Source organism: Aotus nancymaae, unplaced genomic scaffold (assembly GCF_030222135.1).
Source record: "Aotus nancymaae isolate 86718 unplaced genomic scaffold, 86718_ANA_hifiasm-v0.15.2.pri h1tg000059l, whole genome shotgun sequence".
NCBI classification, from domain to species: domain Eukaryota; kingdom Metazoa; phylum Chordata; class Mammalia; order Primates; family Aotidae; genus Aotus; species Aotus nancymaae.
Genome location: NW_026988473.1, coordinates 58,322,245 through 58,343,865, shown reverse-complemented (window position 1 = coordinate 58,343,865; position 21,621 = coordinate 58,322,245). Strand labels below are relative to the sequence as shown.

The 21,621-nt window shown below is 39.3% G+C and overlaps 1 protein-coding gene and 1 pseudogene across 1 annotated transcript in view; both read left to right on the top strand.

The window, feature by feature from the left end:
- The first annotated feature begins 2,112 nt into the window (after positions 1 to 2,112).
- PGM2L1 (phosphoglucomutase 2 like 1) overlaps positions 2,113 to 21,621 on the top strand; it is a 58,435-nt gene continuing 38,926 nt past the window's right edge. The window contains exon 1 of the mRNA XM_012456961.3: positions 2,113 to 2,509. Coding sequence (XP_012312384.1) covers positions 2,399 to 2,509 — 111 coding nt within the window. The 5' untranslated portion in view covers positions 2,113 to 2,398. The remainder of the gene's footprint in view (positions 2,510 to 21,621) is intronic.
- LOC135270117 (ATP-binding cassette sub-family F member 2-like) lies at positions 3,203 to 19,746 on the top strand (annotated as a pseudogene).

Here is a 21,621-nt window from a genome sequence, read left to right as displayed (position 1 = left end):
AGGTCCCTCTTGCTTGATGGTTTTTTCATTGACCTCCTCAGATGTAAATTCATTAACAGTTGTTTGCAGCATTTGCTATTTATCATGGGCTTTCTTTTCTTAAATATATCCTGTCTCCTCAAATGTTATTTCTCAAAATGAACAATTATACAGATTCTTGTAGCCTCAGCTCCTACCATAATGCTTAGCAGAGAGTAAATGTTTATATGTATCATGGACTATAATGGTGATGGCAGTGAAAGATGCATTTCTCTCCACGATATGTGCTTGTTTCCCAGGCCTTGTGTGATTAAAAGAACAAGAGTCTTGCTGACTCCACAAAAGAAACAATCGCTTAGCAAAAACTGCAACTCTCAACTATGGCATGTTTTTCAGAAACTGGCACCACAAACCTTTTGTACCTTCGTAGTTTGGATTTTATTATGGTAAATGGCACTTTAAAGTAAATAAAGTAATACTTTGAATTTATTATGTCTTTTTATCTGTGAACCTCAAAGCAGCCTAACGCCCTTTATTAAGTTACTGTACAGCCATGATGTAAATATTATCATACCCTCCTTACAAAAAAGGTGACTAGGGAAAGAACTGTAATATACTTGGTCAAAATCATAGCCATTCTAAGAAGGCCAAACCAAGAAACGGAGGAGCAGCTTGGTGGCTGACAGGTCAGCACTTCTTAGCATTTCCCAGACCTCAACTTAGGTGAGCATTCCATAGGAGAGGCAGCTAAAAAGTAACGAAAGATTATCTTAATTTGGGTGAACCAATTTCTTCTTTCTCCATATTCCAATTATCATTGCTCTTGGTATCTTCTGATGTTTATACATTCTTATATTAAGGTTAAATGCCGACCCACCTTCCCTCAACAATTTCCTCATCTATTTTCCAGTAATCTTGTTCTCCCTACCTCCCAGTCCACTGTAGCAGCAGAGCTATTAGGTTGGTGCAAAAGTCATTGCCGTTTTTGACATTACTTTTTTCTTTTTTGAGACGCAGTTTCCCTCTTGTTGCCCAGGCTGGAGTGCAATGGCGTGATCTCGGCTCATGGCAACCTCCGCCTCCCAGGTTCAAGTGATTCTCCTGCCTCAGCCTCTCGAGTAGCTGGGATTAAAGGCACCTGCCACCACGCATGGCTAATTTTGTATTTTTAGTAGAGACGGGGTTTTGCCATGTTGGCCAGGCTCTTATCGAATTCCTGACCTCAGGTGATCCACCCGCCTCGGCCTTCCAAAGTGCTGGAATTACAGGAGTGAGCCACCGGGCCCAGCTGCCATTACTTTTAATGCCATTATTCTTAATGGCAAAAACCGCAGTTATTTTTGCACCGACCTAATAAAATAACTGCCAGCTGAGGGGATCTGAAATGAGACTGGAACCCTAGCTCGACCACTTAAGAACTCTGCCTCTTAGAAGAGGTGTATCAGAGTCAGTTTCTTCTTTGTATGTAAAACGGGAAAGGACTACGCCCCTCTACCTCACTAATGGATTGAAGCCATAGAACGCGATTCGTAAACTGTACAGCACTAAACGGATTCCACGTTGTTCCCTTACTATGTCATTCCTTGTTTAATTTAATGCCAGCGCCACATAGCGCAGCCTAACTAACCGGGATAGGGGGTGTCCGTAGGGAATTGCCTCAAGGTAGGTATTTTTTCTTTGAGGAAAGGGAGGGCGCGGAGCTGCTGGGAGTCGTAGTCTCGGCGGCGGTCTCCGCCAAGTTCAGACAAAGGATAGAACTACAACTCCCGTGAGACAGTGCGCAGAGAGCTCACACAGCCCCCCTACGGGCGGGTGCCCCCAAGAAAAACTGGGGGCCTACGCGCGCGCTGGGGACCCGCAGGGCAAGCGCGAAGGCAGCTTGCTAGTGGTAGCTGGGAGGCCAGATCGAGGAAAGGAGACGCATGGCAAATTAAAAAATAGAAAAAGCCGTGCACCATTGCCTCGCCACCCGGGTGGGCTGTAAACACGTACGTGTTACTTCGGAGGCGTGGAGAGCGCGCTCCCAAGCTCGCGCGTAGAGCTTCGAGGACTTAAATCAGCAGGGCGGGAATGGGCGGGACCTAAGGCGCGGGGCGGGGCCATGGGCGGCGGCTGCGGCTGCGGCGGCGGGGCCAGGACCCAGACATTTGGGACTGTTGTTGTTCTCTCGCTGCGCGACCGCCTCAGTCACTTCGCCCAGAGACCCGGACCTGGTCCCCTGAGGAGCAGGCAGCCATAAGCCCCCTCTCTCCCGGTTCCCTCACGCCGCAGCGGGAGCTGTTGCAAGCACCCTGCTGTTGGTCTCCAATGCCCTTCAGTGAGGTGGGGACGTCCGGACCCTGGTGAGCGCACCCCAGGCCACCCCCACCCCATCTCAGTGTCTTCGCCGGCCCCTGGCCCGCACGGCTGCCTGGCTGCCATGGCTGAAAACACAGAGGGGGACCTGAACTCCAATCTGCTCCACGCCCCCTACCACACCGGGGACCCTCAGCTGGACACGGCCATCGGGCAGTGGCTTCTCTGGGATAAGGTGGGTACCTGGTCAGCCTGGCATCCGCCGCCTCCTCCCACACACAGTCCGCTCTTTCCTGTGCCCACCCAGCGCCCCGCGGGCAGCAGAGGAGATGGCTCGGGACACCAGGCGGAGGCCAGCGGAGCAGGGCGTTGCCACCCACCTATGCGTGGGCTGCCTCCTTCAGACCGCCCGAGCCCGGCGGCAACATCTGCTTTGCTTCCTTTTGCAGTGCTCTCAATTGTAACCTCCCTTCCTCCTCTACTCTCTTTCCCTTCAAGTGCTGTCTTCTCTCTTTCTTAAAAAAAAGAAAAAATGAATCATCATCATCGTAAGTTATACCCTAAACAACGATTTCCTTTCCTTTTTTCTCCCTCGACTTCCTTCTCCACAACCTGAAAGTGGTTTCTGGCACTCTTACTGGGCGTTTCTAACCGCTATCCGCTGTAGTTCTGGTCTGGTGTGTTTCCTCCTTCTGTCGCTGGTCTTTTATCACTCCCTGGTATTTTCTAGTATCACCTTTCGCTCTTGCGAGAGGCAAGGCGCTTACCTCTTCTTTCCCTTACCGGCAGCTATTTTCTGGAATTATTCTGTTCAAGGAACCCGTGTTTTCCAGGTTTTCATATGATACTCTTGATACAGGATTGTTTTTGCCTTAACCATTACTTCTCTATCAACACCTCCTCACCCAACCTCTGCCCCCACCTCCAAGTTGTTGCGGTAATTAAACCTTGTGGAGGCATTTGGGATGGATTTGTGACAATCAGAATTAAAATGCAGCTGTCTTACTTGTAAAAGAGGTCCCTTGTGTCCCCAACAGAGGAAGATAATCCAAGCTTTTGCTTTGTCAAGTGCATAAAATACTACCTTTGTTGAAGTAGAGAAGGCAGCACATTTAAAATGGAATTAATGACACTGAATTAAGATATTTGTGTGGTAGAATGTGACATGTTGTACAAATGAATTTCCTTAAGGTTTCTCTTTCTGAAAGTTTTGTTTTTACTTTGTTCAGTCATTCATTCAGCAAAAAAATATTGAGTGCCGAGTGCGTTTTCTAGGTCTTGTTAGAACCAGGAAACACTTGTGAGGAAAATAGAAAAGGTTCCTGCCCTCAACAAGCCTCAGTTAGCAGATGAGGAAGACCAAGAAATAAGCAATTATAAGGAGGCATTTAGTGTTAATTGGCCATATGTATATTGGACGAATAATTCTTCCTCTACTGCCTAAATCAATGCTTCTCAAACTTTAATGTGCTTACAGATCACCTGGGGATCTTGAAATATAGATTCTGATTCAGGAGGCCTGGGGTGGGGCCTCAGATTTTGAATGAATTTCCTAAGAATGAATTTCCAGGTGATACTACTGCTGCTGGTCTGTGGCCCACACGTGGAGTAGCAAGACTTTTTGTTCTCTTTAGATGCCAGTTTTAACTATACTTTTACTAATGAGTCTTCTGATTGATTTTATTTATTTTTAGACAGGGTCTTGCTATGTTGTCCAGGCTGGAGTGCAGTGGCACAGTCATAGCTCATGCACTCATTGCAGCCTTGAACTCCTGGGCTCAAGTGATCCTTCTGCCTTAGCCTGCCAAATAGCTGGGACTACAGGCACAAGCCACCATGCCCAGCTAATTTAGAAAAAAATTTTTTTTATGGAAATGCGGTCTGTGTTGCCCAGGCTTGTCTTGAACTCTGAGCCTCAAGCAACTCTCCCACCTCAGCCTCCCAAAGTATTGGGATTGTAGGCATGAACCACCACACCCTGCCCCTGAATGATTTTTAAAAGATTGTTTGAATGAATTTATATTTCTCCATTGTCCATTCTATGCCTATGTATTATTGGGATATACTGAAATATTAAAGAAACCTATGAAATACACATAAAATAATAATGCTAGAGTAGTTTTGGTGGCAATTAAATGGTTTATAGGTAGTCAGTTCCTATAGTTCAAAAGTAGGAGTAAACTGCAGACTGAGATGTTCAAGGAAGACTTCATTAGAAGACAGGATACATATAAAAAGAATGAAGAGAGATTAGGCATGGTGGCTTACGCTTGTAATGCTAGCACTCTGGAGGCTGAGGCGGATGGATCACCTGGGTGGGGTCAGGAGTTCAAGACCAGCCTGGCCAACATAGTGAAACTCCTTCGCTACTAAAAATACAAAAAAAATTAGCCAGGCAAGGTAGCATGTGCCTGTAGTCTCAGCTACTCAGGAGCCTGCGGCTGGAGAATTGCTTGAACTCAGGAGGCGGAGGTTGCAGTGAGTTGAGATCGCAGACACTGCACTCCAGCCTGAGTGACGGAGTGAGACTCTGTCTCAAAAATAAATAAATAAAATAAAACATACTAAAATAAAAAGAATGAAGATAAACTTCATTGAAAGTGGAAGAGAAATTTTTAATTTGTATTTAAAGTGCCTCTGAATATAAGGCACTGGCTGAAACCTGTGAGAGACAGAAAGATAAAATAGATATGAATCATATCTTTAAAGAACATAGAAGGTAAGGAAAAGCATAAATAATAGGGACAAGTAGCAAATATCCTTAATAGAGGAGTAGATTTAAGTAATTTATTATTTAATATAATAAATTTCTTCATTGATCCTCTCTTAATAGGAGAGAATACATTTAATGGAGAAACTGTGTCTACTGTAGATTGATACTATAGGTAAGCTAGACTATGTCTCAGGGCACTGAAATTTAGAGTGCAGAAATGTAAAATAAGATCAGACTCAGCATTTCTTACATTACACATTGATGGCATTTGTAGTTTTTAACATAGAGAAACTGAGTTTAACACCTGATGAATACCTATTTAATTAAAAAAGGAACCTACCAAATGCCACCAATTCTTCGTGACTCAGATGATGCATATAATAAGTTATAAATTGATCAGAGGGCAATTTGCTACTTGTGTTGGTCACTAAAATTACTAATCTTAGTCTTGGTTTGTGTACTTTGAAAAGTCTTTATGAAAAAATGTTATTTGTGCTGAACTTTCAGAATTAGTTAAAATTAGACTTGCTAACATAAGGAGAACTATGATAAGCACAGAGAGAAAAATTTTAATCTGTGTATTAAGAACTTTTATTTCTGCTGTCACTCAGGGTACATAGAAAATTTAGGAAGGGTATGTAAAGACCAGGTCATAGAAGGGCTTTAGTATGTCTTTAAGGGCTTAAATAAACACAGGTGTGTGTGCAAATGTTAAAAAGAAAACGATGCAAGACAGGGTGTTTATTGGGGCAGTCTGGAATACTACATGTAGTTTCCATGGGTGGCTTTCTGTTGGTAAATTTACAAGGCCAGAATGTGACCTTCCAGTTCCTCAGCCTTCAGCCTAATTTGTTAGCCTACCTTGTCTCAGGATGGACTCATTGTGCTCAGTGTCACAGAAACTGATGTCTGAATTCAGAATGTTTTATTAATGTATGGTACAGATGTAATAGCTAAGTAGATTTGTTTCTATTCAGGGCATTTGCTAGATGCACCATAAGAGAAGTCAAAAGATGATTTTTGGTGATCATGAAATCAAGTCACAGGGAGTCAGATATATGACACAACATTTAACAGCATCAACCTGTAATAAGTAAATGCACACATCTCCGCAATGGGACTATCCTACCACTAGAACCCAACAAGTCCTGGATCAAGGCATTTCTCCTCCAGGCAGTGAACAGATGACTCTATTACCAGTGCTCTCTCCTTCTATGCTCTATGGCTGACTAAGTCACTCACCTCCTTCCTAGTTCTTTCTTTCAGTGCTTTCATACATTCTGTCAAATTATAGACAAGTTGTGCTGGCCCAGAAGCCAGGTTCTCTCAATATAATATGTCCTGTTCTATCCATTGTGAATTTTCTTTTTAAAAGCAATCCTATATGTAAGATGTTAGGCACTGGCAAAGTGGGTGGGTCAGTGGCTGGATGGGGAATAGAGCTGGGACACAGGGCAGAGCAGCTCAGCCTGCTATAGCAGTTTCCACAAAGGTGTTGAACTTCCTATATATCAGCAATGATGTGGAGGCAGGAATTGGCCATGGCATTTTAAGAAATAGCAAGTAGAGCACTCTGGTCTCAAAATATAGGTGTGTGTTGAGAAAGAGTATCATGTAAAGTTCAAGGTAGTGTAGGCTAATAAAAATCCTGAAAGTGGAAATAAAATACTTCAATCTAAGCCAGTGATTCAAACATTAATCTAACAGTAGAAGTTTTTTTCAAGGTCATTCACATGATATTCTGTGCCTCCCTCCTAATGTAGCCCAGATAGAAAAGGTGGTGACCAAATTTCCTTTCAAATCATCACTATGCGATGGGAAATACACCTGACATACCCCTACAAAGGTGGTCTACCCCAGGGTCCTTGTGTAGAGACCCAAAGAAATTGTGGGCATTATCTAGTTGGGGAACCTAGATGGGAGCTTGGATCTGCCACCTAGTTCAATCCAATTTTTACAACACTAGTTTATATAACATTTTTTGTTCACATTTTTCTAATACTGAATTTGGCATTTAGTCAATGAAGAGTACAGAGTATCTACATATGGCTTTATTACTTTTGGGAAATGCCAGTCCTTATTCCTGGAATTTATTTCTGTAGTGTTTCAACTTAAGTAGAATACTCTAAGTCTCATTTGCTATTCACAACAACAGTGTGTTAGGCAGGTAGTAGTTATCCCCATTTTTACAAGTAAAAACTTAAGCTCATAAAAGAAAAGTGACTTGCTCAAGGAGATGTGGCTTTTAAGTGGTAACATTGGGACTCAAACCTAGGTCATCTGACTTTTACTGTATTCTTATCACTATGGTAGACTCCATAAACCAAATGTTTAATAAATGTTAGTGACCATGTAAACTAAGTTCCAAGGCGCTCATTAAAACCATTTTATTGGCTCTTATAAAGCTGGAGTAGGATGTAATATTATGTGGAATAAATTGCCATGGATTTTTTTTTAAAGAGCTGAACAGTTGCTTTGGTCTCCTTGGCAACAGTATTCTCCTTCTGTTCAAGAAATTTAGTACATATAAATGAATATTTGAATTTTTCTTTTTAGAATTCAAATTCATTTTTTTCTTTTTACCTCCAAATTTCCTACATTTTCTCCTGTTTTCATCATTTTATTTGCACTCTTTTTAAAGAAATACATGCTTATGATTTTAAAAAATAGTACAGAAGGGGTTATACTGGAAAACAATGTTCCTAACTGCCCCTTCTTTTCCTGTTTGCTCCTTAAGTTTCTTTTTAGTTATTTTTGTGGTTATCATGAAAATACCAAGTAATATGCTAGAACCACTATTTCTTGATATATTTTAAAACTTTAGATATTATCTGTCAAATATATGCCTATGCTATGAAAAATTAGAATTCACTCATATTCTCTCCTAAATTTTGATAGTTATGGTATTAGCTTTAGTCATTCTTTTGAAAGTTTAAACAATATAATTAATGCTAGCAAAGTTTGCAGTACAGTAAGTCCAACTAACAGAGCTTCCATTGGCCATTCTATTTAAGGGGAGACTGGGAGAAAACATACTCTATACATAAAAACAAAGAAAACCCATACCAGTTTATATGAGATACCTAGCGTAGTCAAATACACAGAAACAGAAAGCAATGTTGGGTGCCAGAGGCTAAAAACCTATTGATGTTATTAAGCTATAAGAAGGAAATAAGCTGCATGAAAAATAAGTTAGAGCAATGGATACAGGAAAAAAAAACTGAGTTAAGTCAGGGAACGCAAGAACTTAAAGTTTTTTGATTAAATAAGATAATTATTCCATCAAATAAATACGTTATGAAAAAGAAACAGAAAACAAGAATGAGCTCTTGGAAATTAAGAAAAAAACATTTTTGCACCCCCACCCCTGCCAAATGCAATAGAAAATATAGAAGTTAAAGTTGAGGAAACATCGCAAAAAGAAAGAGGAACTATGAGGTAAGTTAACAGGGAATAACTTCCCCAGAAGTCTAATGTAAAGAAATCCTAGATCACAGTAGTGTACTGATCCACATTGGGATTCAAGAAATATGTCTTGAAAAATAATTCACCATCTATGCCATAAATAGTAAAAAGCTGGAAGGTGTTAATGATATGGTGAAGATGGTGTGTTATTTCTGGTCAACAACATAAAAAGGGAAAGAAAGAAGGAAAAAAAGCTGTTACCCAAGGAAGGGAGAGAGGGAGGAGGAAGGCAGGAAGAAAGTAGGAAGGGAGGGAGAGAAGGAAAGAATGAAGGACCCAAATAAGCAAGGAAAGTCAAAGATGAGTAAGTTAAGTTATGGTCTAAAAATGAAGCCAACTAAAATGGGGCATCATTTTGAACAATTAATTGATGGATCTTAAGGGAAAAAAAAAACATCTCCAGAACTTTTTCATCTTGCTAAACTGAAATTCTGTACCCATTAAAGAACTCCCTATTTCCTCATCCTCTAAGCCCCTAGCACCCACATTCTGCTTTCTGTTTCTATGAATTTAACTACTCTAGGTACCTCATATAAGTGGCATCATACAATATTTGCCTTTCTATGACTAGCTTACTTCACTTAGCATAATGTCCTCATGGTTCATCTGTGTCAGAGACAAGATTTCATTTTGATTATAGAACAAAATGCATGTTATCAACTTATTTTGGGTTTGGGCTTATTGTGCTTTGCTTCATGCTACTTTTTGTCTTCTAGAAATTTGTCGAAATTGCATCTGCTCCTCAGTACCCACTCACCCCTTCCTCCAGTTCTTTTTACATCGTAGGTATAGTCCGTTTGTTCCTTTACTATCACTATAATAAGTTCTCAGGGAGGGGAGACAAGTGTTTAAGTCTTTTATCTTGAACTAAAAGTCTTTATACTTTTATTTCTTCAAATTAAAAATGTACTTGAAACTGAAAACAACCAAGATGTCCTTCAATAGGTGAATGAATAAGCAGATTGTTGTATATCATTTATTATTCAGTTATTAAAACAAATCAGCTGTCAAGCCACAAAAAGAGATGAGCTATCAAGCTGCGAAAAGATGGATAAACCTTAAATGTAGATTGATTACTGAAAGACGATGGTGTGGAAAAATTGTACCTTTTCCTTAGATATATTTGAAAAGTAGCGATTCATATTTGAAAGCCCTTCCTGTCACAGCTAACAGGTTTCAAAATAGGTAGACTAGCTATTTCTGCTTGTTACTTGAGGACTTCTTTGCCCTGTTTTTTTTTCTTTCTTTTCTTTCTTTCTTTCTTTCTCTTTCTTTCTTTCTTTCTTTTCTTTCATAAAAGCTGTTTTGTTTAGTTACTTCAAATTTTCTACAAGGCCATTAGAAAACCTATTTGGATATGTTTTTGATCTAAAATTATTTTCCCGGCTAGATGCAGTGGCCCACATCTGTAATCCTAGCACTTTGGGAGGCCGAGGCAGGCAGATCACCTGAGGTCAGGAGTTCGAGACCAGCCTGGCCAACATAGTGAAACTCATCTCTACTAAAAATACAGAAAAAGCCGGGCATGGTAGCATTTGCCTGTAATCCCAGCTATGCAGGAGGCTGAGGCAGAAGAATCACTGGAACCCAGGAGTCGGAGGTTGCAGTGAGCCAAGATTGCACCACCGCACTCCAGCCTAGGTATCAGAGCAAGACTCAATCTCAAAAAAAAAAATTAAAAAAAATATTTTTCCTGTTTCTCTCCTCTTATTTAAAAAATCAGAAAGAATATGTAGAATCTAATAAAAAGCAATTTATCATCATTTGATTCTTCCAGGTTTTACTTGTGAGATACATTCAATTAACAAAAGAATATAAATCTTACTATATTTCATTAGCTCAGGGTTTTTGTTTTGTTTTGTAGAGAAACAGGGTCTCACCCTGTCACCTAGGCTAGAATGCAGTGTGATAGTAGCTAACGGCAGCTGATCCTCCCACCTCAGTTTCCCAAGCGGCTGGGACTACAGGCACAAGCCACCACACCTGGTTGCATTAGCTCAGATTTCAGTGATAATCCTTGGATAATCTAAATCAGATTTCTTTCATCTGCCCTTTTGAAGCGACAGCAAGATTGGCTTGTTTCATGGAGAAACCTGTTTTTACCTAATTCCTATCTGTTGGGTTTTTTAGAAATATTTTCCCTCCAAATAAAAGATTGATTAGTAATTTAGTGCAGATTTTACTAAAGGAGTATTGTTTTCATTAGTCAACTGCTCTCTGCATTACTGCTAATTAGAACTGAGGCTGCTGCCCTCTGGTGTTGGGAGTTAATGGAGAAAATGATCTATGCAGTTGGAGAAGAATAGATAGGGAGCCAATCCTCATAGAATCTTTTACACCAAATCATTTAATGAACAGTATCTTACCAAATAAAACTATGGAAATTGTCATATTTAATGCCTGAAGGAGTATGAAGACTATAATATGGCAAATGAAAAATACCATATCTCTCTGATTCAAAGACATTTTAATGTCTACCTTGTTAGAAAACCTCTTTAATATAAGTAATGGTTTTATGTTGTTTCTGCTTCAGAATTTTTCATGTCATTTTCTCTCTGAAATATTTCATTATTTATATAAGTAAAAATGAGGAAAACTAAGTGTCCATGAATAAAGAAATGGTAACATAAACTGGAACACTCTGGAGTGAAAACAATAGCATGGCTTCTGTATGTATTAAAACGACCTCCAAGATATATAGATATAAAGAGATATATAGATACATAGGTATATATATAAATATTTTTTAAATTTTATTTTATAGTAAGAACACTTAACATGAGATCTACCCTTTTAACAGATTTTCAGGTATTCAATACAGTATGCTTAACTGTAGGTACAGTGCTGCACAGCATATCTCTAGAATGTATTTATCTGGCTTCACTGCAACTGTATGCCCCTTGATTAGCAACTCTCCATTCCTCCCTCTCTCCCAGCATCTGGCAACCACCATTCCACTCTTTGATTCTATGAATTTGACTATTTTAGATACCTCACATAAGTGAAATCATGTAGTATTTGGCCCTGTGCAAGATATATATGAAATAAGCAAGTTATAGAAGAACATGCAAAATTTGATGCCATATATACGAAGAGTTAAAGCAAAACTGCATTTTACAAATATATAGATGTATAGTAAACGTCTGGAAGAATATATTATAAACCATAAGCGGCACCTCTAAAGGAGGGGTCTGGGAATGAGAGTAATGGTCAATGATGTCTGTAGCTTTATCTGTATTATTAGCATTTTTTAAATAAGAGAAATGTGTTAATGTAATTCATAATAACTAAAGTAAAATTTAAAATGTAAACAAAAATTAAGTGGTCAACTGACATTGGCTTTTAAGGGTAATAGAAGTTCAAAGTCAGGAAGACTTTTTGTAAGAGGTAGAATTTGAGCTGGGACTTGAAGGATAAGTAGGATATGAATAGATAATGGATGTGGGGGCAGAATATTTAAAGTGGGCACAGTAGAATAATAAAATGGAAAATGACACTGATCAGGGAAATGAAACTGAGCAGGAGGCATGCAGGAATAATGAAGAGATTTCTTAAGTATAGCGTATGTATTGTGTTACTATGACAAGTATAGGTGAGTGATCATGTACCAAATATGGTACTTACTAGGTGCTTTCATGTAGAAAGTCTCTTAATCCTCCCGAGGATTGTTTATAGTAGTTATTCCCATTTTTTAAACCTATACACAAACTTTGAATCACATCTTTAAAAGAAAGGCTCAGAGAAGTGTAGAGAGAGGAACTGTTTGAATCTAGGAAGATTTTGAACTCCTCTGCCCTTTGGGATCTGATCCCAACCTTTCTAACTTTTACATTTGATGTAATGAGAATTGAACTCTATTGCTGATTCTTGGCTGATTAATCTGGCTGCAGTATGTAATTAGGATGAGATGGAATGGAGTTGTGGAGGGGATCCTAGAAACTTTCATAGAAATGTAGATATAAATGTTTTACATAAGGATGTTTACTCTAAGAAAATCAGGAAAAAAGGTCATCAGACTTACTAACAAATTGATCTCTGCCCTCTTTTTAAAAAGACGGAAAAATGATAGCTTCCATTTTGTTAAATCATATATTTTGCTAACTTTGAATCACATCTTTAAAAGAAAGAAATTAGAATTTAAATTCCCATGTCCACCTCTCTGATTCCATTCTCCTCCCTTCTTCCTTTCCTCAAAGTAACCAAGACATATCTAAGAATCCTAGGTTTGTTTGATTTTCTTGTTCAGTTAAAAATTCATTTTATTTTTCGCTTAAATGAAGATCACCATGGGAGGCTGGGCGCGGTGGTCCATGCCTGTAATCCCAGCATTTTGGGAGGCCAGGGCAGGAGGATCTCTTGAGCCCAGGAGTTTGAGACCAGCCTGGGCAAAATAGGGAGACCTTGTCTCTACAAAAAGTAAATAAAATTAGTCAGGCATGGTGGCATGAGCCTATAGTCCCAGCTACTTGGGAGGCTTAGGTGGAAGGATTGCTTGAGCCTGGGAGGTTGAGGCTGCAGTGAGCTGTGATGGCACCACTGCACTCCAGCCTGGGTGACGGAGTGGGACCCTGTCTCAAAAAAAAAAGAAAAAAAATTTTTTGACAGATATTGCCAAATTGCCTTACAGAGAGTATGCACCAATATATTCTTCTGCCAACAATATATAAAAGTGCCTGCTTTCTCAGATTCTTGACTCTACAATGCAGTATCAGATATTTTCTTTGCCATTGTGAAAAATAAAAACTATATTTTATTTTAGCTTTAATTTCTATTTTGCTTGTAAGTGAGGTTGAATATATTTTCATATACTTAAAAGATACCTGTATTTCCTTTTCTATGAACTATTTTCATATCTTTTGCTAGCTTTTCTATTGAGTTATTAATCTTTTCTCCTTTTTGTTTTAATGCTAAAGAAATGAGCCTTTGGTTGATTTATCATGTATTATAAATGTTTTTTCTCAGTTTGTCTTTTGAATTTATATGTGTAATTTTTATCATGTAGAACATAATTATAATTTTATTGACAGCATAATATTTCACTTGGTAAATATATTTAACCATTTCCTTTTTGCTGGATATCTTAAAGTATTCTGATTTTTAAAACTATTTTGAATAACGCTTACGGCATAATTTTGTACATAACTTTTTCCTTTAGATTATATGTATAACTTGTAAAGATGACATATACTTGATATACAGAATTTAACTTTTAGGGAATGCAGTCAGACCATACTTGCAGCCTAATTTCAGAAGAATTTGAAAACTGGGCTTTATTGAAAAAGAAAAAGCATATTACTGTTTCCTTTCTTGGTAGTTTTCATGCTGATGGGCAAGGTTCTCCTGTTAGTAGTATTTTCACCATTTCAAAATATGCATTAAACATCAGGCCATAAATCTTTTGTCTGGTCTGCAGGTATACATTAAGCACAAAACTATGGAATCTCAGTTGACAGAAACCTCGATATTATCTTATTTAAGCTCCTACTCAGAATAAAAATATGTTCTGTAGTATCTTAAATAGGTAACTTCCATGTCAGAACATTTCTGGTATAGTGGAGTCTTGTCTTACTTAGAAGCTAGATTCCAAAGTTAATAAATAATGAAAATTGTATAAAACTTAAAAATCACCCTTGTAAACCCTTAAATTGTCCAAGAACTACAAGATATATGATTTTGAGTATCTATCCTTATAGAGAAATATATGAGAATATGTAACATATGTAGTAATGTACTATATATAATGGAGTACATGCACAAAATACAATTTTAATATTGATTTGGGAGGTAGGACTAAATACATATAGTTGAGTATGTGTAAGTTAAGTGTAATAAAGCCATACCATACAGTACAATGTTGTATGGTAGAAAGACTTCTGCTTCTAGTAATGACAGATGAGGTAATTTGGATAATCTTCCTCCAATAACTGGAAAAAATAGATAAAATGTAGATTAAAAAATCTGTTTGAAGGTGTTATTTAATATGAATCAAGAGTTTCCAGTTCAAGATCTGGAAGAAGAATGAAATTCCAGGCCACAATCTAGAAGAAAACAGAAATTCAGAGAGCTGAGTTTTATATTTAGGGCCACGTTTGCCCAGGGCACATTTACTGATGAGGATAGGCAGCTAAGAAAGTTGGCAGTCTTTTTGCTAGCCTTGCTAGTATAGAGGGACAAAAATTGGAATCTAGGACCTGTCGCTGGTAGAGACCCTGAAAACACTCTTACTTTAGGTTATAAGTCTAAAGGGCTGCCCTGTGAATACTGATGAACTCAAAGTAAACACTCCTCGTACAAACTATATTCCAGTTTTGAGTCATTTGGATGTCCTGGAAATTGGATTAAAGTGAATCTGGATTGCTAGTGCTTTCAGATGCCTGAGAAAAGCAAAAAAAAAAAAAAAAAAAAAGACAACAACAAAAATGTCCTGGAGGGAGGTAGCTCCATCCTAGGTTCCAAATTATTTCTACTAGTAATATTGCAAATATAATACCTAATAATATTATAAAAATAATATAAATGTAATAGTACAGAGTCAAAGATAGCCAGACATTTAAGGAAACAAGTCAACATAAACAAGAACCTGTAGAAACAACAGAATACAAACTAACCTTCAAGAGCTCCTGTATTTATCAAATGCAGACTTTAAAATAACTAAGATTGTGAAGATCAAGAAGATAAAAAAAAGATTAAAATTGAGCAGAGATCATAAGTAAGAGTAATTTCATAGGTTAAAAAAATTGGCAGAGATATGAAAATAATACAAAAAGAGTAAGTTTTAAAAAATAGAAATTCTGAAACTGAAGAAATATAATAACTAAAATTAAGAATTCAGTGAACAAATTTAACAACACTTTAGAGAGGAATCAAACAGAATTAGCAATCTAGAAAAGCTAGGTCAGTGAAAAATATTCAGAACAAAGTATGGAATGACAAAAGGTTGAGGGGAAGTTGGGGAGTAAAAGAGAAGCTATGAGAGTAAGATGATACAGGAAAAGGTCTAACATGCTATTCACTGGAAATCTCTTAAGGAGAGGAAAGAGATAATTACTATGAAATTTCTTAAACTGATGAATAACATCAATATACAAGTTAGGAGTTTGGGATTACAAAGGAATATAAATTATTCCATTATAAAGATATATGCACATGTATGTTCACTGCAGCACTATTCACAATAACAAAGACATGGAATCAGTCCAAATGCCCATCAATGGTAGACTGGATAAAGAAAATGCAATATATATATATCTCCATAGAATATTATGTAAATATAAAAAGGATTGAGATCATGTTCTTTTTAAGGACATGGATGGAGCTGAAGCTGTTATCCTCAGCAAACTAACACAGGAACAGAAAACCAAACACCACATGTTCTTACCCTTATGAGTGGGAGCTGAACAATGAGAACACATGGACATGGGGAGGGGAACAACACACACTAGCTAATACCTGTGGGACTTAATACCAGGTGATGGGTTGATAGGTGCAGCAAAACACTGTGGTACACATTTACTTATGTAACTGCACATCTGAAATATAAAATAAAATTTTAAATAAATTAATATGAGTTTGGGGTTAATTTGTATTCTGTAAACTTTTCTCCTTGATTACATAAGTGATTCTTCCATATAAAGATACAAGGAACAATCATATTTTTTTAGTTTTATTTTTCTATGCATTTATGTGTATTAGTTTTACAAATTTGAAATTGTATTACACAGATGGCTTATATACTTATCCCCTTAATATATGTGTTTTTGCATATGAAAATTCTAATGTAATTTTTAATACATTATTTTAATGTATTGTTACAGCAGCCTTTTTAATTAACTAGTTTTCTATTAACGTGGTTTGCTTCCTTTTTTTTTTTTTACTACTATTAATATTATTTTAGTGAATATCCTTATAACTAAATCATAACAAGCATCCGTGATTATTTCCTTGGGATAAATTTCTAGAAGTAGAATTGGTAAAACAAAGACTATTTAATATTTAAGCTACTTACAACACTGGCAAATTGTCATCTGAGATGTTGTATTGATTTATATAGTTCCTCTGTGGCAGATTGTATTTTTTAAAGATGGCTGCACCTATATATCCCATTCCACATGCTCTTCCAAAGTAACTTTATGACTTTGGCACTCCTCAATTGAAAGGTGGGATCTGCGTTCCCTCTGCTGAAACCTGGGTGGACCTTTGTAACTGCCTAAAGAAATATAATACAAAGCCAGGTGTGGTGGCTTATGCCTGTAATCTCAACACTTTGGGAGGTTGAGGCAGGATGATTGCTTGATGCTAGGAGTTCAAGCCCAGCCTGGGCAACATGTCAAGACCCCATCTCTACAAAAAAGTTAAAAAGTTAGCCAGGTATGGTGGTGCGTGCCTGTAGTCCCAGCTACTTGGGAGACTGAGGTAGGAAGATTGCTTGAACCTGGAAGGCAGAGGCTACAGTGAGCCGTGTTTGCGCCACTATCCAGCCTAGGTGACAGTGAGACTCTGCCTCAAAAAAAAAAAAATAGGCCGAGTGGTGAGGCCCAGCTCCCTGTGGGTTATCATCATGCCCTCTGACCTGGCCAAAAAGAAGGCAGCCAAAAAAAAGGAGGCTGCGAAAACTTGACAGCAGCCCAGAAAAGGACATGAAGAAAATGGAGACACTGTCACAGAACCACAGGTGGCAGAGGAGAAAAATGAGGCCAGTAACAGAGAGACCACAGAAATGGATTTGCTGACCAAGGAGCTAGAGGACTTTGAGATGAAGAAAGTTGCTGCTCAGGCTGTCACTGTTGTTCTGACCTCTCACCCCAACAGTACTGACATTCACATTATTAACCTCTCACTCACCTTTCATGGTCAAGAGCTGCTCAGTGACACAAAACTGGGATTAAACTCAGGCTGCCGTTATGGCCTCATTGGCTTAAATGGGATTGGAAAGTCCATGCTGCTCTCTGCTATTGGGAAATGTGAAGTACTCATCCCTGAGCACTTTGGCATCTACCATCTGACTTGAGAGATGCCCCCTGGTGACAAGACCCCCTTGCAGTGTGTGATGGAAGTCAATACAGAATGGTCCATGCTGAAGAGGGAGGCAGAGCAGCTGGCTCATGAGGATGTGGAGTGTGAGAAGCTCATGGAGCTCTACCAGTGCCTAGAGGAGCTCTGGATGCCGACAAGGCAGAGACGAGGGTCTTGCGGATCCTGCATGAACTAGGTTTCACACCTGCCATGCAGAGCAAGAAGCTAAAAGACTTCAGTGGAGGCTAGAGGATGAGGGTTGCCTTTGCCAGAGTCCTCTTTATTTGGTCCTTCATGCTGTTCTTGGATGAGCCCACCAGCCACCTGGACCAGATGCTTGCATGTGGTTGGAAGAACTAAAAATTTTTAAGCACATCTTGGTCCTCATCTCCCATTCCCAGGATTTTCTGAATGTTGTCTGTACCAACATCATTCACAAGAAACTGAAGTATTAAATGGGTAATTATGATCAATATGTGAAGACATAGCTAGAGCTGGAGGAGAACCAGATGAAGAGGTTTCACTGGGAGCAAGATCATATTGCACACATGAAGAACTACATTGCAAGGTTTGGTCATGGCAGTGCCAAGCTGGCCCAGCAGGCCCAGAGCAAGGAGAAGACACTACAGAAAATGACGGCATCAGGACTCACAGAGAGGGTCGTGAGTGACAAGACACTGTCATTTTCTTTCCCACCACGTGGCAAGATCCCTCCACCCGTTATTATGGTGCAAAATGTGAGCTTCAAGTATACAAAAGAAGGGCCTTGCATCTACAATAATCTAGAATTTGGAATTGACCTTGACATACAAGTGGCTCTGGTAGGGCCCAATGGAGTAGGGAAGTCAACTCTTCTGAAGCTGCTAACTGAAGAGCTACTACCCACAGATGGCACGATCCGAAAACACTCTCCTGTCAAGATAGGGCATTATCATCAGCATTTACAAGAGCAGCTGGACTTAGATCTCTCGCCTTTGGAGTACAAGATGAAATGCTACCCAGAGATCAAGAAGAAGGAAGAAATGAGGAAGATCATTGGGCGATATGGTCTCACTGGGAAACAACTGGTGAGCCCAATCCAGAACTTGTCAAATGGGCAGAAGTGCCAAGTGTGTCTGGCCTGGCTGGCCTGGCAGAACCCCCACATGCTCTTCCTGGATAAGCCCACCAATCACCTTGATATTGAGGCCATCGACGCCCTGACAGATGCCATCAATGAGTTTTAGGGTAGTATGCTGCTGGTCAGCCATGACTTCAGACTCATTCAGCAGGTTGCACAGGAAATTTGGGTCTGTGAGAAGCAGACAATCACCAAGTGGCCTGGAGACATCCTAGCTTACAAGGAGCACTTTAAGTCCAAGCTGGTGGATGAGGAGCCCCCGCTTACAAAGAGGACCCACAACGTGTGAGCCCTCTACCTGGGTTCGGGTCAGGATCTCCATCTGGGAGCTAACAGATGCTACCTTGACCAGCTGCTCAGGACAGGACCCTGGGGCTACACTCCTGCATTGCTGCAATGCCATTCCTGCTGCCTCTTCCCTGCCCCTCAACCTGCCGTAGCTGCACTCTCTTATCTACAGCTGGACAGTACCTGTCTGTTTCCTGTCTTCCTTCTAGTTATGTCTGTCCATGTCTAGACTCAATTGGCTGTTCCCTCCAGCCCCTTGCTGGTTACCTTACTCTGAATATGATGCAGTCTGAGGCACTTACAGATTAACCCAAGGACCCAAGCCTGTGGAGGAGCTCAGGATCCTCATTTTCTGGGTTTTGGTGATGTTGGAGGAGTACCCCCAGCCTACCACCCCCATTCCTTTTTGCTTCTGGCTTGGACCTCTGGACCAGGACTTTCATCCTGGTCAGTTTTTAAATAACTTTTACACCTGCGTGATATCTACAAAGTGCCCAATAAAGAAAGAGAAAGCCAAAAAATAAAAATAAAAATAAATACAGTGCAGCGGAAGTTAACCTGCCTTTCAGGGCTAGGCCATAAAAGGTAATATGAATTCCACCTGCCTAGCTTCCTCATGGGATACTTGCCTTTGGAACCCAACATTGCGAGGAAGCTCAGGCCACAAGAAGTAGTAACCTCTGTAGGTGTTCCATTTGATGGCCCCTTCTTGGCCCCAGCCTACAATCAGCATCACTGCCAGATAGACAAGCCTACAGCAGGACACAGACAAGCCATCCTGGCTGTTCCCTTTCTGAATTCCCAACTCATAGAAACTATGAAAGATAATAAGTATTGATTTAAACCATTAAGTTTAGAGTTGTTTTTTACTCAGCCATAGCAATAAATGCACTCTTATTCCCTAGTACTGGGCATATTCATTGTAGAAACTCTTAATTTTTAAGTGAAAAAATGGTATCTTGTTTTAATTTTTATTTCTTTGGTTACTAGAGTTAATTTTCATTCCCCAGCCATGGGCTTACTCATTTTAAAAACTCTTAATACATTTTTAGGTGAGAAATGCTATCTTGTTTTAATTTTCATTTCCTAGGTTACCACTGGGGAGGGAAGCATGGTTAGCATGCTGGGTATAGATATCATTTCAAACTCAGTAAGTCTAATACTGAACTCATTATCTCTCTACTCCCAACTTGTTCCTCACCCTCTTTGCTCCACAATCCAACTCCTACTAATATTTCACTTTTCAGTCAAGTATTATTTCCACTGGGTGTGGTGGCTCACACCTATAATCCTAGCAGTTTGGGAGGCCAAGGCAGGAGGATCACTTGAGCCCAGGAGGTCCAGGCTGCAGTGAGCTGTTACGGCACCACAATACTCCAGCCTGAGCAACAGAACAAGACTTTATCTCAAAAAAAAGATAAAAACAAAAACCTCACAAATATGCCAAAATTTCAGTGGCTTACACAGTGAAAGTTCATTTCTTGCTCATGTTACAGCCCAGTGCTGGTCTATGAGGTAGGAGGTAAAGGAGGGGGATTTTGCTCCGTGAAATCATTTATTCCACCTTGTTGCTACATACTCCTCTAGGTCCTTAAAGTCCTCTCTGTTTAATGGGTAAATGAGGAAAGAGGAGTGGTAGAGGAATGGGTCTAGGGCTAGGCATGGAGGTGGTGCACATCTCTTTTATATCCAGTGACCACAACTCTGTCACATGGTCTCATTTAGCTCCAAGGGAGGCTGGCCATGATGCCCAGGAAGAAGAGTAGAACATGATTCCTATATTTTACAGGTGAGGATACTGGAGTGAAATTACCTCTTCAAGGTCATAAAGCTAGTAATAGATACTGACTGGAGCCCTTGAACTTAGTATACTTAGTACTTCACATGATCACTTACTGACAAAACCTGTAGAGTTTGAAAAGCTAATCTCAAAAATCATCTCATCTGCTTGGAATCTTAAAGTCTAAGGGAAGGTGAAGTGACTTGTTCAGGATTATCTAGCTAAGCAATTGCTGACTCAAGATCAGGGCCAAGCCTTCTAGAATTATACTTCAGTGATCTTTCTATCCTACAGTGGTCTACTTAGAACATTAGCCAATAATTGGATTCTTTGTTGATCAAGAAAAGTAGGATATGTCAGAATATTTGTAGAAAGACAATAAACATTTGAATTTTTTTTTTTTTTTTTTTTTTTTTTTTTTGAGACGGAGTTTCGCTCTTGTTACCCAGGCTGGAGTGCAATGGCTCAACCTCGGCTCACCGCAACCTCCACCTCCTGGGTTCAGGCAATTCTCCTGCCTCAGCCTCCTGAGTAGCTGGGATTACAGGCAAGAGCCACCATGCCCAGCTAATTTTTTGTATTTTTAGTAGAGACGGGGTTTCACCATGTTGACCAGGATGGTCTGGATCTCTTGACCTGGTGATCCACCCGCCTCGGCCTCCCAAAGTGCTGGGATTACAGGCGTGAGCCACCGCGCCCAGCCAACATTTGAAATATTTTATGTTGATACCTTATATGAGAAATATTTTTTACTTAAAGCTTAATAGAGACAAGTTTGACTATGTCATTGAACAGTAAAGTTGAGCTCAATGTATGTGCTTTGTTAAAAAAAATTATAGTTTTTTTTTTTAAAAGATTAGGTATTTTTTGAAACAAAATAATTAACATTATTTTAATTTTTCATACTAATTTGGTATATCTAATATTATCCTTAAATGATAATAATGTATTTCAAGAATTATTTTTTAC